The sequence below is a fragment of the Xiphophorus maculatus genome, chromosome 5 (genome assembly GCF_002775205.1).
Source record: "Xiphophorus maculatus strain JP 163 A chromosome 5, X_maculatus-5.0-male, whole genome shotgun sequence".
Taxonomy (NCBI): Eukaryota; Metazoa; Chordata; class Actinopteri; order Cyprinodontiformes; family Poeciliidae; genus Xiphophorus; species Xiphophorus maculatus.
In genome coordinates, this window is record NC_036447.1 from 3886284 (window position 1) to 3905286 (window position 19003).

General features: G+C 37.6%; 1 protein-coding gene across 1 annotated transcript in view; it reads right to left on the bottom strand.

Moving 5' to 3' along the window:
• frem3 (FRAS1 related extracellular matrix 3) overlaps positions 1-19003 on the bottom strand; it is a 36748-nt gene that overhangs the window by 10276 nt on the left and 7469 nt on the right. Inside the window, exons 3-8 of the mRNA XM_023334410.1 lie at positions 6238-6384; positions 5258-5488; positions 5020-5145; positions 4680-4931; positions 1475-1624; positions 1186-1395 (exon numbers count right to left, since the gene is read on the bottom strand). Coding sequence (XP_023190178.1) covers positions 1186-1395; positions 1475-1624; positions 4680-4931; positions 5020-5145; positions 5258-5488; positions 6238-6384 — 1116 coding nt within the window. The remainder of the gene's footprint in view (positions 1-1185; positions 1396-1474; positions 1625-4679; positions 4932-5019; positions 5146-5257; positions 5489-6237; positions 6385-19003) is intronic.

The following is a 19003-nucleotide window of genomic DNA, read 5'->3' on the forward strand; positions in this document are numbered from 1 at the left end:
GGATTTTTAAATGTAAACTTCATATAAATATGTCTACAATAAAATCATATGTTGTTATGTGGGACTCAATTTGGTTCTTATTTAACTAAATTAATTTAAATCCCTTTAGAGATACAATCATACAGGCACATTAAAATCAAGTTTAATTAATTTAAATACATTTAAAACCCAAAAAGTCAGTTAATCACACAATTCTCAATGGTTTGTCTAACTGCAGGAAGTTTATTGCATCAATTCAGTAACTTTTCAGTAATCCCTCCTACTCAGGAAGCACATGGCGACAGTGGGAAAGACGAACTGCCTTTGAACAGGAAAAGACCTGCAGCAGAATCAAACTCAGCATGAGCAGAAATTCAGGTTAAGCAGCTTAGGGAATGATGCATCATTAAATGTGCAAATTCTAAATAATTGTGGTTGTCATTAGTAAACTGTGTAATAATAATAATAATAATAATAATAATTTGGGATAATAATTCACTATTATTAGTGAATAATAGTTCACTAATAACTATTAGTGAACTATTAATAGTTTACTATTAATAGTTTTATGATTTCCTAATCATAAATCATATTTATGATTAGGAATCATAAATATTAAAATGTTCTAACACAGTGTTTTCCAACCCTGGTCCTCAAGGCTCACTGCCCTGCATGTTTTAGGCATTTCCTTGCTTCAGTCCAGCTGATTTCAATTGATGACTGATTAACAGACGTTTGTTGAACAGCAATATGTTGAATCAGGCACATTAAAGCAGGGAAACCTCTAAATCACGTAGGACAGTGAGACTTGAGGATCAGGGTTGGGAAACATTGTTCTAACATATATTTAATGTATTATCAATATATACATTAATTCTAATTATTATTATTATTATTAGTTGTAATAGTAAGAGAATTGTTAGTATTATTATCATTGTATAGCAATATTTTCAAGTCTAAGTTAATAATTAGATAATAACAATAAATATATTTATTTATTTTTGACCAAATAAGACCTTTAAAGTAAACTCATAAAAAAATTCCAGAAAGCAAAAACTCTTTCTGGAATTCCACCATAAACACATTCAGCTCAAACATCTTATTATTATTAATATTATTATTAAATATAAGTGTGACATAAAATTAATCAACTCTTCCTTCAGTCTATAACCTTCTCAGATCAATGGTAATAATTCCTGTACTCACAGTCAGTGACAGTGTCGTTGATGGTGATGGTCGTCTTGCTCGGTTCTCCTAGTACAGCATTCATGGGCATCCTCAGCACAAGGTCAAAGGTCTCTGGCCCCTCCAGTTTTGGCTGACCCAGATCATCCAAGATGGTCACCCTAAATGTCTGCATGGTGACACCTGGAGCAAAGTCCAGGTTGCGACTAATGCCGACATAGTCGAGTCCGGCTAAAAGACAGAGAAGAAGAAGACGGTGGTTTATCACAGTGACTAGGAGTCATGGATGTTGTCAAACCAAATGTCTTACCTTCTGCAGAAACAGGATCGCTCTTTCTGGAGCGAACCGTAACCGTGGCGATTTTGGACAGGTCAGTACCTGTCCTCCAGACCTTCACCTCCACATAGCCTGAACTCTCCTCCACAACATATTCAGGCTCCCCAAAGTACAGCGAAGGCTCTGTGAGAGAACAGACAACATGACTTTGACATGACATACGTCAGTTTTTCTAAAACAACTAAACTTCTCAAAAGATTTACATGAACACACTGAAAAAACATACAATCTTGCCAAATATTTCTAGTCTAGTTTCTGGTGCAAAATTGAAATACAGCCAAACTAACTTACAAATATTCTTTTAGCAAGATATAGAAGATTGTATGAAATAAATATTTCCTTAATATTCATGAAAAAGTACTGGCCCTGATAATGGCCAGTAAAATTGACAAAAAAGTCATAATATTACAATTATTAGGTCAAAATACAATAAAGTTGTAATAGCATGAGAATAAATTTAATATTTTCAGAAAAAGGTCATAATATTATCAATCAATCAATCAATAATAATAATATTATCACAATAGTTGTAATACTACGACTTTATTCTTGTGTCATTCCGACTTTACTCTCTTACAACTTTATTCTTGCAATATTACGACTAATTTTGTCATTTTTATTTTTTAGTTTTGTTAAAAATAAAAAAAACTATTTTTTTATTAAAAAATAAAAAGTAACTTATTAGTGAAATAATCTACCAGTGGAACTAGTACATTTTAATGAATAACTACCTGAAAGGTAGTTTTGTCTTATTTCAAGTGCACTAAGATATTTGCACAAGAAACAAGACTATAAATACTTGGTAAAATTTGGTGTTTTTGTAGTGAATACTGTTTTTTTGTCCATTCAAAAGAGGAAAAAACCAACGTTGGACACTGGGACGTTCTCTGAAGTACATTCCAGTAGTTTTGCTTTATAGTTTGACAAAACTATAGTTTAGCGAAAGCCATTATTTCTGTTTCGCCACAGGAAGAGCGCTGTCATTCTTGTCCTCCCCTCCTTCTCCATTCCTCCCCCTGCTCCTCTAAATCCAGACAGCACTGTCTGAGCTCCAGGCCAAAGGGCCGAGGATACACCTGAAGAATGAGGCGTGCGCTTGTACATGCATGCAGACTGACGCGAAGGGAAGTTCCAGCTTCATGCTGATCCAGAGGCTGATAAGAAGCACGGGCAGGGAGACCAGGAGGCAACCGGCCACTTTGCAAAAAGAAACAGGCCAAGAATTCAGAGTGCTGGAACAAAAAGTCCTTTAATCTCTTGTCACTTTTGCATTGAGCGGCTTTTCATTACCCTGTGTCCGGTGAGAGCTCTTTGAGATTAACTGAAAGATGGGCAGATTTAGAGCTGCAGTCTTTAAACACCAAGACTGCAGAAAGTGCAGAAGGAAAAATAAACATCTATATTATTATCCTTACTTGCAGGTAGTAGATTTAGGCTGCCAGGTTGTGCAACAACATTTTGATGTTGGTGCAATAGAGCTCACTCCATAATTACCATCTCACCTTCGTTCTCACTGCGCATGGTGGAGGAAAAAACCTGCGGGATCCATCCAGCCTTCACAAAGACGTGTGCAAAACTTTTATTCGTCCAAAGTGTACAAAGTGTGTAAAACAAATGATCACTTGCATGAAAGTCTTATTCATTTCAATCGAACCAATTGTATCAGGTGTGAAAACACCATAGGGAATAGAGTAGAAATTGATTTTTCTGCTATATTTGCTCTACATTTCAGGAGTGTGAACATAAATATAATCTCAAGCTGAGGCTGCAGCACTGCTAGCACATTTTCAGCTCCACTTTGCTTGTATTCACCACAGAGGCAGGCGAGGAAGCTGGAAGTGAGCCTGGAGATCACTGGGATGAAGAGTCAGACAAAGACAGTAACAATGGAGGCTGAATGCTGGCAAGAACCCAAACCTGAAGTTTACTCAGGCGGACAGATGCTTTAACACATTCACAGACATATGGAGGCACTGAAGCAGATTTATGGCGTTATTTCAGGACCCACCAAGAAGCGGAGCCACAATATAGGTTCAGACAGAGGTGTCCTCTCTTGTTTTTCACATGTCTGGAAATGTATGTGGTTTGTTTAGGCAGTGACTTTAATTATACTTTGATGTAATGCAGTAAATTACTTGAAATGAGTGGGAGGGAAAGGCAAATCTGAAGAGTCAGAAAACCTCAAAAGAAACAGACAGTGAGGTCTTGAATTCCAACAAGCAGATGGGACAGAAGGAAAACATGTCTGTCATGTGGACAATGGTCCCTCTTACTCCACCACCTGTGTTTTAGGCCTTGCGAAGAAAAGGATACACCAACAATGACATGGGGGTCACGTTTTATCTGGGTGCAGCATAACATCGCCTGTTTAAGGTAACACCTGTCTGCTGTTACCATGTAAAGATGCAGGCAGCCAGGCCAATGTATGGAAATGAGAATGCTGTTGTCTCATCATCTTTGGTAAAGTCGCCGTCCTCTCAGACAGCAGAATCGACACATAAAGCATCAAAGGCTTTCAGGGAGCAGGATTACTCACATCTGACCCTCATGCAGCTCTTAGCCTAAACATAGACTGATCCCAGCCTTGGAAAAATTGCAAGAATTTCATTTTGCAACGCTAAATTCCACAAAAAAGTATTAGAGCCATATTAAATTATGAGAAAAGAAGTAATAAAATTATGAGAATAAAGTCACAATCCTCTGACTTTATTTTTGAAATATTATGACTTTGTTGTATTATTTTGACTTTATTCTTGTGATATTATTTTATTATACAGTGTATCAAAATAGCAATGTTTTTAATTTTGTGTAAATACAATTAAACAATTTTTTTTATAACAAATTAGGATTTCTGCTTTGTATGGCAACTGAAGAACTGGTTTAGAAGAACCAGTACGGTTGTAGCTTTTAAAGTAAAGAAGCACCACCCATCACTCTTAAGATAATTCTGTTTTAAAACAACAATTCCCAAGCTATATGTAAGCTCTTTGTGTAAAGCAGTGGACTGGAGGCTAGTTACCTCAACAAAATTGCTAATTGTCAAAAATAGCAATGTTTGTCAATTAGCAGAAATTGCTATTTTGTGTATCTATGTAAAAAAAACTGTTTTTTATGCCTAGTTCAATGAATTAGGAGTTTGGCATTTTAAACAAACTGAAAAACTCAATACTCCACTCACCATCATCGCTGTCTGCCAAAATTGTGACTTTGGTGGATGGGAAACTGGCCCCCAGCTGACCGCCCATCGGCATACTGAGGCTGACGTTAAAGCTCTCCTCTTCCTCATAAAGGGAGTCATCAATAATGATGATTCGGCAAACTTTTTCTCTCTCGTCCTTGTCGAAGCGCAGCACACTGGTGTGGTCCTCAGCACGGGTGATGTAGTCGGAGTAGGAGAGGACAGTGGTGGGTATGGTGCCAGTGGCGGTACCTGTGGATTAACAGGAACTTTATTTTCGTTGGTGGACAAAAGTAGGAAATGAAGTTTTTCTGCTTTTATAAAAACAGGCTTTTCTCACCTTGCTGAGTGAAACAGACAACCATAAGTTCCTGGCTGGCATCGCCTGATCGCATGACTGGCACTAGTAGCTCCCCAATATCCTCCTCTATCTTGAATTCTGCTTGTGGAATGAAAACTGTTGATTCTGTTTGGGAAGAACAACACAGCAAAACCAATTAATTGTGGTTTTATTTTAAAAAACAGAAAAAATTACAAGTCTTAGAGAAGAAAAGTCATCTCCAACATGACATTCCTACCATCTCCAGGATCTACAATCTCCACCGTTGCAGCATCAGGGTACTCCAGCACCGCCATGACCGGGTCCGACAGCTGAATCTCAAAGGTCTCCGAAGTCTCAAACTCCTGGTCAGTGAAGATCTTCACCCTCCAGGTCGCTGTCGTCTGGCCTGGGTTGAACTGGACTTGCTTCTGAGCTCTGCCACGGAAATCTTTGTCCTTCTCAGCTGAGCCATCTTTTGTTCCAATACCTAAAAGAGAGAGAAACCCACTGAACTGTGAAGTTAGAAACTCAGATTCATTTATTAAAAAAAAAAAATTACAATCCTAACTGAGGCAGAGAAGACAGGAAGATGTTTTTGTTCTGACCACCATATTCTTGCAGGATTTGCTCACATTTTCCCCCCTCTGGAATGTTTCTTATCCTTTTCTTATTCTTTAAAGTGATTTTAAACAATCTACTCATTTTTATAAAACTTGTGGTAAAAAACTACTACTTCTTTTTTAGTTAACTACATGGCACAGCATTTATGGTGACACAAACTTAAATAATGTTCTTGAAAAACATTCCTATTGGAAATAAGCTTTTTCAAGATGCCACATATTTAAATAAGTGTGATTTATATCACTAAACTGTGCATGGATACTTTATTTATTCATAATATTTCAGCCTGAAGCTCACACTTTGTAATTTTGTTACCCAATGGGACAAGAATTAACCAATCATTGTGGAGAACTGAAATATTTGGCTCACAACTCCCCCGTCCCTGTAACTTCGGCAAATAAAGAGCAAGTGTTTCTGAAGCCACAGGATTTGTTGTTCTTGATGAAAGGAATAAACACAGTTAAGGAGTTTTAAAAAAAAATAGTTCCTGTATTTGATGCAAATTTGCACTACATATATAAAGTGAATTAAACTGAATATTTACCTGTAAACAAAAAAGAAACCAAATATTTTTTTACGTTACATTGCAACAGCAGAGCAAGAGTCAACACTTACTGACAAAAGAGGTTTCCCCCAGGAAGCCTCTGCGTTTCAGAGTGACCTCCAGGAATTTGGCGTCTTCATCCACTAAGTAGTATTCCCGCTCCAGAGAGATCCAGGCCCAGTTAAGACGGAACGGCTGCGGCTTGAGTTTGTTTCCACCTGCAGAGGGAGAAAAGGGCCTTCATTCAAAGCTCCTTTTCTACTATACCACAATCGACTTTGTTCTCATTAAGACTCAGTGAAGTGTGTAAACTGCAACCCGCAGTGAGCTCAAAGATAAAAGAAATAAAGAGACTTTCATTTCAGGAGGGAAACATGATAAGTTAATACCAAGGTTTCCTGAAACTGAGCTTAACTCCAGCTTAGGAAGTCTCACAAGTTCCTCTTTTTCCACATCTAGAGGATTTTAAGTGTTTGCTTTCCAAAATTTAATGGCGCAAGTGTAAATGACGAACTTACTCTATGCTACTGAACAGCAGCAGTTGATTGTTTAAAAGAGGTGTGCAATTTTCAACGCTACTGGGGTGAATAAAATGAAAGTCAGAGGAATATTCAAGCTGTACAAAGGCTTTAGATTGGTAAGGGCATTTACTATACAGACATGTTACCCATTCATTCCAAAAGCTAAAGCTAAGGCTAATTTAAAAAAATAAATAAGATTTCAGATATGAAGCTGAACATAATACAATTAAGTAGCTTTATTTTTCTTTTTAAAGAATATAATTCAGTCTTTCATCTGACATGCAGGCTCAAGAAATGTTTTCAGTCTTTTGGAGTTTTTAGCAGTTAAAGAAAAGGTCTAGTTATTTTACAAGGAATACACAGAGATACTGATGTTAACATTTAATAATACTAACTGTGCTAAAAGAGATTATTTAAAAAACTGTAGAGTTGTTTTTGTACTGAAATATTAGTGTAGTCCTGTCTAACTGCAGAGCTGCTCAACGTCGACTGCCCTCCTTCATACTTTGACATGTGCAAAAAATGTAAAGGAAGAAAATTTTGGTGAGGTATAATCTATCTTTGAAAGAAGACATGCCGTAATTCTTTTTAGATTGGATTATCTGTCCCATGACCTGAATAATTTCACTGTATTTGTTAATTTTTCATATATATATGTCCCTATAACCCATCCATAGATAGATAGATAGATAGATAGATAGATAGATAGATAGATAGATAGATAGATAGATAGATAGATAGATAGATAGATAGATAGATAGATAGATAGATAGATAGATAGATAGATAGATAGATAGATAGATAGATAGATAGATAGATAGATAGATAGATAGATAGATAGATAGATAGATAGATAGATAGATAGATAGATAATTTTAATATATGCAGAAAGTTTAAGAAACTTATTTTTGATTGGAGTCAACTCAGTCCAAATGACACTTTAACCTGCCTCTCCTCCATTGAACACTAGAATCAACCACTTCCTGGACTCTAAAAATAGATTAAGACAGTATGCAAAAAAGAAAGAATGGAAACGAGTTGAAAAAACAAAGTATACTAAACAAGCCACCCATCTCCCAACCCTGGTCCTCAAGGCTCACTGCCCTGCATGTTTTAGGTATTTCCTTACTTCAGTCCAGCTGATTTCAATTGATGACTGATTAACAGGCGTTTGTTGAACAGCAATATGTTGAATCAGGCATGTTAAAGCAGGGAAACCTCTAAAACATGTAGGGCAGTGTGCCTTGAGGACCAGGGTCGGGAAACACCTGCTTAGACAACAGTACAATGACCCAAAAAAGATATCAGAACTAATTTTGGGATATTTAAAGAAGATCAACTTTAAACTTTTTGAACAACCTTCCCCAATCCCTGACTTCCCCTCCACTGAAAATTATGCTTACAATCCAAATCCATGCTACGAAACCTCCTACTTTAAATGAACACCAACAACTTCAGGAAAAAGTTAAGTATCCAGTCAAATGGATGTTAGAAACTTATTGGTGGCTCCAAAATTCTGTGAAACATTCCACAGGACATTTAACCATCTCGTTTGAATGTAATGCAAAACAAATATCACACTCAATAAGAAGTATTTAAAGCTCAAAGACCCATAGCTTTGATCCACAACCTTCAAGTTACTCCTTAATCCACACTATCTCATGACTCAAATAATCCCTCTAACTGTCAGATTAGTTTAGCTTGTAGGCTTGGAGTTTGATACTTTAGGAATACTTAAGATCACAGGTTTCTTATGTGTAATTGGAGCTGATCCTGCAGTAAGATGAGCCTGGTGTGGCGGCCCATGACATGTGACAGGAAAAGGGTCAAACTTAGCAGATTCTTCTCTGAGTTCTGGTGAAGGAGGTTGGGAAACGAGTTTTGCACTGAGAATCACACTGACTGCAGCCCTATTGACCTAGATTTCTTTAAGAAAGAGGAAGGCTGCCTGGCAATATGGTTAGAAAACCTTAAAGCTTTAAGAATGGTGGAAACCTCTTCAACAAATCAGTAAGCATAACTAAAAATTGAAAAACACAACATATTCAAAAATACAACGACATTAACTTAGCACAACTACAAATCAAGAAAACAAAATGGAAGAAGTCTCAATGGGAAACTTGAGACATCGTCGATTGGATGACACCACTTTTGACTTTAAAATAGGAAATTATTCTGGGATTCACTCTCTTTGTTAGATTTTAGGGTAGATCTGTATAGCTCAAACTGTAAAAAAAAAAAAAAGGTTGAGATTCGTAGTATGTCCCCATTCAGAATATTCCTGTCCCAAAAAAGGCCTGGGCAATAATGAATAACAATATATATGGTGATAGACACACGATGAATATCAATAGATAATATGTCTGAATGAATATTCAATAATTCTATTGAATATTCAATCCAGGACTGCACAGCATTCTGGGGGATGTAGGCAAAGGAAAGGCTTTAGCTGCTCAACCAGGTAGGTTGGTCGCATCAACTAACTCACTCACTTTTTGGTTACCTAGCAACAACCTGCTGGGTCACAAGAAGTTTCAAGTTCCCTCCCCAACTTTGGTTACCTAACAACAACCTGTTGTGCAGCAGCAGTTAAAGGTTTTGCCACCGTGCCTCATAACTGCTTAAAAATAAATAAACAGAGTGAAAACTGAGGATAACAGAAAAGGTTATGTCACCAATTTGTCGGTATTTCAGATATTTAAAACAAAACACTAATCAATAATTATCAATATTGACTGATATGAAATGCTTATATTGTGACACATTTTTCAAATAAATCATCCGGTTATACACTAAAGCCAGAATAACTTCTGGTTTCAAAGCCAAAGGTGTTGTTGTCCAGTTAGCGATGTTTTAGATTTCCCATGAGAACTTCCCATTCCGTCTTGTTAATGTTGTTGTGTCTTTTTAATATGTAGTTGTAGTTAATGTTGTCTTTTCTTAATTTGCAGTTAGTCAATGTCATGTTTTTGAATATGTCGTGTTTTTCAATTTGTAGTTGTGCTTAGTGATTTGTAAAAGCGGTTTGCACTTCAAGGCCACCGTATTTACGCCACATGATACAGGTATCAAAAATCATAACGTGAACTTAAAATTAAACGTTTTTTTCGCAAGAAAAAGTTAACAACAAAAGAACATGGGGGTTAAGCTTCACTATAAACCAGCATTCAGCTCATTTCTGCTTCAGCGACAAAGAAAGAGGCCACAGCCTTTATGCTATGTGACTAGAGAGAATGAAAACAGGGTGAGGGTGTTATTTAGAATAAGGAAAGGGGGAACATTTCAACAGTAGCAGCCAGAGTAACAATAGACGCAGAACAACCGAGATGCAGTCAGAAGCATGACCAGATTCAACCTCTGCAAAGAGATCCTGGAGTCAGGATTTACCAAGTTTTAAGGTTATTTTGAGAGCACATTCAGGCAGGTCAAAGTGCAAAATTTTCATTAGAATATTTTGGATATGCTCCATGAAAAAAAATCTGCAAATAATTTGGACTCACGTTACACAGGAAAAAGCTGCAAATAGGTGAATCAGTGAATACTGATTGCTGAGGCCTAATGAAGTGAATGCCAGATAGTTTTTGCTAAAATTGCAACAAAGAAACACAATTATCACCATTATTAATGATTGTTTTTGCTTGGCATAAATTATTCAAGTTGTGTATTACATTCATATAATAAAGAGAAGACTTGTTCTTTGTGACCCTGAGACTCACCTTTGCTCTATAATACTTGTAAACAGAAATTATTCAATACCTACATTCCTGCTTTGTGCATTAAATAAGAGAGAAAAACAGAAAGTCTTTGACTAGCTTCAGTTATCAGATTGTTTCTGTGCTGAGTTTCAGGAAGCTGGCTGCAGCGCCCGTTTGAATTTGATACGGAGGTGAAGCTTTGCCAGTGGCTATCATCGAGGATTACCGGATGAACATGGTGAAGACAAGAAGCTGCTTCAGGTCAAGTAATCATAAAAGTTTCTTTTTCAGAATTAAAATAGGGAGTGAAAAACAAAAACAGAGGAGTTTTAATGAATCAGCAGCAGGTATTTCATAAACTGCTCCACCTTAGACACCGTACTGCACAGTCATCGGCTGCAGCTCATGATGCACAGAAATGACCAAAACATCTATAATTTCCTCTATGCTTTACTTGCAAGTATCCAGACATTTTTAGTTCATCTTTATCAATAGTTTTCTAGATTGAAAAAAATAATGTTGAGGAAGTGGGAAGTAGGTCAGTTATGCTAGCTTGACTTTGACATGTAGATGTGCTGCAGAATCCGTTGTGTTTCAGTTCACGGCTGTATGTAAATATTTACATATTTCTTAAAACTATTGCCACGTTGTGACAGTATAATACAAGGCATATAATCTGTGAAAACAATAAATCTCCTCTATCTCCTTCCTGAGCTGCTATTGCCATCTGAAGAAATGCATCACCCCTGACCAAAAACAACCAATCAGAGCTAGGAGGAAGGTCTTAAAGCTGTTAATCAATTTTGTGAACTAGTTGCTAAATGTGTGGTGGAGAAACTGTTTACAGCTACAGGACAACTGTTTATTTACCATCATCTGTGGTATGCTAGTTGGCTTTCACATTCAAGAGAAGATCTAGGAACTATATTTTAAGAAAAAGTTTAAAATAATTCTGGCTCTCTCAAAGCAAAATAATAAAAACTAGGTAATTTATCAAGCATTTTCTCTATCTAGTAGCTAATCTTCCAGAAATAAACTAACTTGGCTGCTATTAAGCTACAAACATGAAAACAAAGCTCTCCGTTCGGCTTGATCTTCCAGTTTCTCACTCCTTTTCCTTATTTCCCGCCAGACTTTGAGGAGCAGATTGACAGCTGAGCTCAGATTCCTTCTCCCCCTCCTCGTTGCCGTTCCTCCCTGTGCCGGCTTTGTTCGCCTGGGGGGTGGAGGAGCGGCAACCAAGGAGGACAGCAGGCCACAGTCTGGGTGGGCCAGAGCTACCACCATGGCATGCCTCCCTGCCTGCCTCCACATTGTTCAGAAACAGAGCCGGAGTGGGGAATCTCCCCGCGCTGGCTGCTTTTGTACATCCTGTCAGACGGTGAACTGGAAGCTGGCGTGGGCTATGACAAATCAAGAAATAATCAGGGCGCCAGACTTCCCACGGTGGCACAGACGGTTGTAACAAAAACACAAAATGAAAATTTGAAAGAGGCTGGGAAAAGCTCAAGCGAACACAGCCCTTTTAAACATGAGAGACGTGGATTTAGATCCCACTGATGGTCTGACTTATGACACTTTTTATGATGCTCTCACTATATTAGACCGGCTGTCAAATCCAATACTTACAGTAGCCGCTGGGCTCAACTCACATTTCCATTAGCTTTCAGACTGACCATCCTCGTAATTTCTGCTGGGATGAAACATTTTATAGGCTGCATGTATTTCTGAATGCCACAGTTAGGAGCTATTTCATAAATTACAGTTATAGTCACATAGACCTATCCTGAAATACTGCATTGATTTTAGACTTTCAATAAGTTTTCAACCCCTCTTTTTCCTAAACAACTCAAAACAAAAGATTTGCACACAAATCTAAATTTATTATGGATTTTCTCTAACTTAAACACTTGAAAGGACAAAAATAACTTGATTAATGTCCTCAGGGGAGTGACCAATAATGTCCAAGGTACTTAGTAAAATATGAAGATTTAAACCAGAAAGTCTTTTGGAGTATTTAACCAGCTGCAGGGTCCAAGATTACCAGATTAAACAACTATACATAAGCACAATGTATAGTTGTCAAGGCCTGGAGAAAAAAAACTAAATGGTCCGTCTAATGTAAAGAGAAAATGGATGGATATTCAGAAAGAACCTGAAAACAGCCAAAGCTAAAGGGAGCCAAGAACTATAGCTTTGAAAGAATCGGCTCCATTGGCATCAACATTTTCAAACTTAAAGTTAACCGTCTTCTAGAGAAAAGTTATACCGTGAAACGAGACGAGGATTGAGCTACTTCTACTGAAAAAGACAAAGCAATGTCTCCCATCCCTAAGATGAAGCAGATACTGTAGTGGAGAACTCCTTCAGTGACAAAATGCTGCATCCTAGTTGCAAAAGGGGCGTCATCACAGATTCTTCCTCCCAGTACAAGTGAAACTCTGTATATCATCCCAGTGTTTATGCTGTTATTTCTACACTTTTACTCATTTCTAATAACATTTCTACGTAAAATACGACAAAACTATTGTTTAACTAGCTTTTTAGCAAGATATAGGAGCTTGTTTTAAGCAAATAATTCCTTAATATTGATATTCCATTGGCAGATTATTTCAGCTATTACACTGGAAACATGTCTTGTTATAAGTGAAATAATCTGTCAATGGAGCAATGATTTTCTTCATCAACATTAAGGAATTATTTATTTAAAAGACTCTCTTATATCTTGCTGAAAAATTACTTGGACATTAGCTTTGTGTTATTTCCAGTGGACTAACATATTTGGACCAGAAACTGGACCAAAATACTTGGTAATATTTTGTATGTTTGCAGTGCACATAGCGCAGTAGAGGCAGCATTGACAAAGTTGCTGAAATACAAAAGAACTCACTTGAAATGAACACTCACTGATTCTGCTATCAAGAGTGGTTGAATGTCCAGACGTCACTTGTGCTGGAAGCTTGATGGCAACAAAAAGCAAGTGATCATCCTGCAACTTGCAAAGAGAGATTTAGGGACTGCTAATTTAGAAAAAATAACATCTTGTGCATCTAATTATTGTATAAATTCATACTGTAGAAATGTAATGAAGTTATGTGTTTTATTAATGGTTCCAATGAACTACTAAGACCTTCACACTTGTGTTTGTAATTCAGGTTTGCATTTAGTGTATAATCCACTACTACTACGGGAAGAGAAGGAAAATCAGAGACATATCAACACAGCAACATAAAATTTTCCTTTACAAAACACAAATCAACTAAAACGATAATTCCATGTGAATTGTACAGTGCCATTGCAAATAATAGTCGATGTAACCATAGAGACAACAAAGCAGGACCAGAACAGGTCCTGTCAACTCTGCTGCCAGAGCCAAACATAGATACAGTAAGATACTGGGTCAGGCCAGAGATATCACAGGAGAGGAAGGTCAACATGATGCTCTGACGTCCATCTGCATGATGCAAAGAGGAGCAATCTGCTAAGAATATCTTCATCAAGCAGCCATCGCCCCTCTTCATTTCCTCATCAATCATCCTAAAAGTATAAATAATGTGTGAGTTCCAGGCAGCTGAATGTCAGCGTCACACATTAAAGGTTTGGTCTGGTTAATCAAAGAGCTGAAAGATGATGGCTTACAGGTAACAATGTAAATCTCAAAAATGATTAGCCAGAGTTTTTCTTTATTAATGTTTGAATTATTGCTTCCATGAATGAGAACCTAAACAAATCAGCAGGAGCCGCACACTGAAGGAACAAATAAACAAATAATTTTTCCAAGTATTTGTTATCTAGTTTCTAGTGCAAATTTCTTAGCACACTTGAAATAGGACAAAACTAACTTGCAAGTAACTTTTCAGCAAGATATGGAAGCTTGTGTAAAAAGCAGCTCGCCAGAACATTAGTCAAGCAAGAGAAGCGAGATAGACAACCAATGGGAACCGACTTCCGGGGTTGTGACGTAATTACTACAAAACGGGAAATTTACGGGAAGATACTGAAACGGGAGAAGGAGTAAAATAAACATAAATAGTTTTCCGGCCAAAATGGAAGACTTGATAGGTATGCCAAAGACCGGACCCTAAACAGTAACTACTTACCGGACCAGAGAGGTACGTGTCTTTCATTGTTTCCCCCATAAGCTGAAGGTGACAGCAGCAGCAACAAACACCTGCAGCTTCATCGGGCAACTCTTTCCTCTTCCTCCGTTTGGTCCTCCTCATCTTCTTTACTCCTTGTGATTTCTACGTTCCCATCCATTTCAACGCGCTGCGGTTCAAATTGAAAAGGCTCGACTACGTTACTTGTCGCTGCTTTAGCTAGTCGGAGCTAGCGCAATCAGACCTAGCACACGCCATTTACCCAGAATGCATAGCAGCGTAAACATGTCCACGTGACAATATTTAACTTAAATCGATATAAAAAACAAACAGCCAGTGTTGTATAGTAACAAAGTACAAATACTTCACTACTTTACTTAAGTATAGTTTGGAGTACTTCATACTTTCCTCGAGTATGAAAATTTTTGATGACTTTCACTTTTACTTCACTATATTTCCGAACTTAATTGCGTACTTTTACTCCGATACATTTTCAATGTGTGGTTTAGTTACTCGTTACAAAAACGCGAGAGAGAGAAACGAAGTGTTTTGACCCCACCTACTGATTAGCAAGTAGCAAGCAGGCTACCGAACAAAGTCCGTAGCCTGCTTGCCTGGGCTTGTTCATCACCTCCAATAGGATACACCTGTTTCGCTTCTCCCATTGTTGGGGAAATCAGAAATCGGAACACCTTACACCGGGCGGATGGGGGGGACGAACAGAGAAGAGTGCTGCCCGCACTGACGCGGCTCAGGGATTACGTGACACGCAGCGCCGTGCCCTATAATGCACTGTAAGCTGTGTAATGTGTTTTGAGGCAATTGACCAAAATCCCGGACAATTTTTAAATTCCCCCCGGACATCTTTTTAGGTCTGAAAAGTAGGACATGTCCGGGAAAAAGAGGACGTCTGGTCACCCTAGTTCAATGGGGGACAGAAGCCATAGCGATAGCAATTTAGACTAAATTCAACGAATATAGGAAAGGCATGCAAGTTCAAAACCACAAACCATTAACATGTGCTACTCTTTAAAACTGGAACAATTTATTAGCAGGTTTCATTTTGCCTGCACTTGGTTGGGTACATTATTTTAAGTTTATTTGACAAGTTTACCAAAATATAAGAAATGTCATTCAAACTTGCCTTGTTTTACTTTTTACTTGTACTTTTCATTACATTACTTGAGTACATCCATTTTTACAGTAATTTCCATACTTAAGTACAAGAAGTTTCAGATACTTTAAGACTTTTACTCAAGTAACATTTCAGTCAGTGACTTCGACTTTTACCAAAGTCGTATTTTGGAGAGGTACTTGTACTTTTACTTGACTCTGAGATTTCAGTACTTTATACAACACTGCAAACAGCATACAGTATTTTTACTGTATTGTTTTTACAGCTAAGATAAATATTTCTTAAATAAAATGGCTACAACTCGTCGTGGATCTCTTTAAAACAAGCTCCTATGCCTTGCAGAAAAACAAGAAAATGAACTTTCCATCAAGGTATAGTGGATTAGGGCCACAGGTAATAAAAAGATTTCAAGTCAGAACTTTGAGTTTAAAGTCAGATAGTTTTTTTTATTATTATTATTGGCTGTAATACTCTTCTGTAATTTTTCAATATTACAGAGCATCTAGAAACTAGACAAAAATACTTGGTAATATTTTGTATTTTTGCAGTCTACTTTACTATGATTCATAACGTTTAACTTAATAATGGAACAAATAATGTCCAATGAAACACATCAGAATATGAAACTAAAAATGTTCACAGTTGGGCTGGTTATGATGGATGTTTCAGTGGCCTGACAGCCAAACAAACTGGAATATGAAGGAAAGCAGAAGTAAGTTGATGAGAGCTTCGCTAGTGCTGCAACAGCTTTGCCATCTGAGAGCAGATAAGAATAACTGCTGAAGCCATACATCATAACTCCACACCCTAAAAGCCCCGCAAGCACCATAAATCAATGCTGGAGGATAAAAGGACAGAAACAAAAAGAGCGAAGAGATTCCTTGTTTTTTAAAAAAACAAAACAAAGAGAAGGGGAATTCCCACAAATATTAGAAGGGGAGAAGTGGGAAATTAGCGAACGAACCAGATGGAACGAGAATGGTGGTGCCCTTAAGGCTCTGTAAAGGGAAAGTGAGAGCAGAGCGGAGTTTTGTGGAGGACTGAGAGGCCAAGACTTCCAGGAGTCACGGGGGGCCCTGACTGTGGCACCATTAGTCACTAAATCTCCTGTGACTGTTGACACGACTGACACCTAAGATCCCCAAACACAGTTAGGAAGTACACTGCGGTCGTGTCAGTCAGCATGAAACGCTACAGCATAAGAATATACCTGAGCAAAATGACAAAAATGGCCACTTAGGGTGATATTTTCCTCCTAATCTTCCTCTATCCGCTCAAAAACACGCAGACGGGGTTATCAGGCTTTGTGAGATTGGGTTGGATTTCTGGGGGGCTAAGAGCAGAGTGACCACAGACTTTGAAAGGGGATCCCACTTCTCACGTACACACCTGTCTGCTTGGGATGTCACTTCACTTCAAACCCGTTCTCTGTCTGTGGTTCTGGAGTCTGGAGCCTTGCAGGAAGTGCATTCTCTTGTCTGCCACTCCGTGATTATGTAACACTCAACACTCCAGAGTCCCCTGTTTCTTCAAACCAAATGTTACTAATAAAAAAAAGGCTATTTTAACGATTAAAATGGTGTAAAATTTATGGCAAAGGCTTTGATTATCCTCAATTTCTTTTAGAGTTTCACAGAAAAATTGCCTGGTGATCAGAAACCTGCCAGTCTAAGTGCACTGCAAAAATACAGTCTTGCCAAGTATTTTTGGTCTAGTTTCTACTTCAAATATTTTAGTACAAAACTAACTTACAAGTAACATTTCAGCAAGATATTGGAGCTTGTTTTAAGTCAATAATTCCTTAACATCGATTTTAAAAAAAGTACTGATTCCACTGTCTCTTTCTTGAATACAAAAATGTCCTCAAGCGAGAGTAGCACTACTTCGGAAAATCATCGTAAAACGCTTGAAAATATGAGCCTGTGTAATTAATCTATGTAATGTGTTCACTTAGGGAATTACCTGAACTTGATTAACTTTTTAATAACACTATTATTTACTAAATATGATAACATTTTTGGTAACACATACACGCCTTGAATGCTTTTTCTTTTGTTATTTCTTAAACTGTTAATTTAACTTGTACAACAGTGTAATATTTTACCATATTTCCTTCATCTGTGGTGAACATTTTTATTTCTCCATGTCGTGTTAGAACTATGTCTGCTGGACACGGACATTAACAAGTTGTGTATCCCCTTGTAAGCAGAGGTATTTATTGCTTGAGAATCCCACTGTTTGAAAGCCTGAAGGGAGATTCTGACCTGGTCATCTTTCAGGGAAGTTACTGCCTTCCCAGCAGACAGCGAGTGCAACCAAACATGAACTACAGTTTGTGTGAAGATTAGCATTCTAGCTGCTTTACAAGAACCCTTCATTTACTCAAAATACTAAGCAATACATCAGCAGTTCTGTAACGCCCTGTTTCAGCTATGATTGCCATACGAGAAGAAAAGAGAAATAATTCAGACGAAAGGTACCGGTAGTCACTAACTGTCTCCTTGCAACTTTTGAAGCAAATTTGATTTGTGAGGACGGAGTCATCACAGGTCACCTAGAGCAACGTGTAGAAACTTCTCAAACAGTAAAGAGAAACATGTTGAATGCACAAAGCATAGACAAACTAAGCTAGTAAATTAGTGGTAGACACTGCTAACCTAAAAGTTAGTTGCGCTAATCATAAACTTTAGTTCCATTAATGCTAATGAACTACAACAACACAGTGCTAACGCCAATTAAAATTATATCTGCCCTTGAAAAACTACAACTCTCAACCACCAATTTAGGTTTGACATTATAATTTGCATGTTCTATAATTCCCTTTGATTATAGACGTTGTATTTATTACTTAATTAAACTGTGAAATGGGTGAAATTAGTGCAGAGCTTCTAGAAGCATGTAGGTGTTCAACCCAAGTAGCATTTACAGCCATTGTTGTTTATAACTATAACAAATATTTTAGAAATAATAATAAACAAGTAGCTTTTTAATATAAAGCTTTAGATTATTTAGTTAAAGTTGTATGCTCTGCTTAAGAAAGAACATTCAACTTTAAAAGGAGATGATGGATGTCATTTATATGACATATTAAGTGTAAGCTGTATTATGTGGTTGAGTGACTTCACAGTTTAAATATGTTGGATGAAAAGTTTGTTTGTCCAAACTGGGTGGATTATCTCAGGTGCAAATCTCTTCTGACCTCAAGTTTTACCCTCAAACACAAACAGCTCACCTGGTTAGATTAATCATGAGATGTCTGACCATTAGCAGGCACTGCAGCGGCATGTTGCTGCATGTCCAGGATGCAGCCACATCCACCAACAGAGACTTTGTAACACTTCTCAGGAGTAATCTTCCAGCTTAATCCCCACAGGATGTTTAGGTGT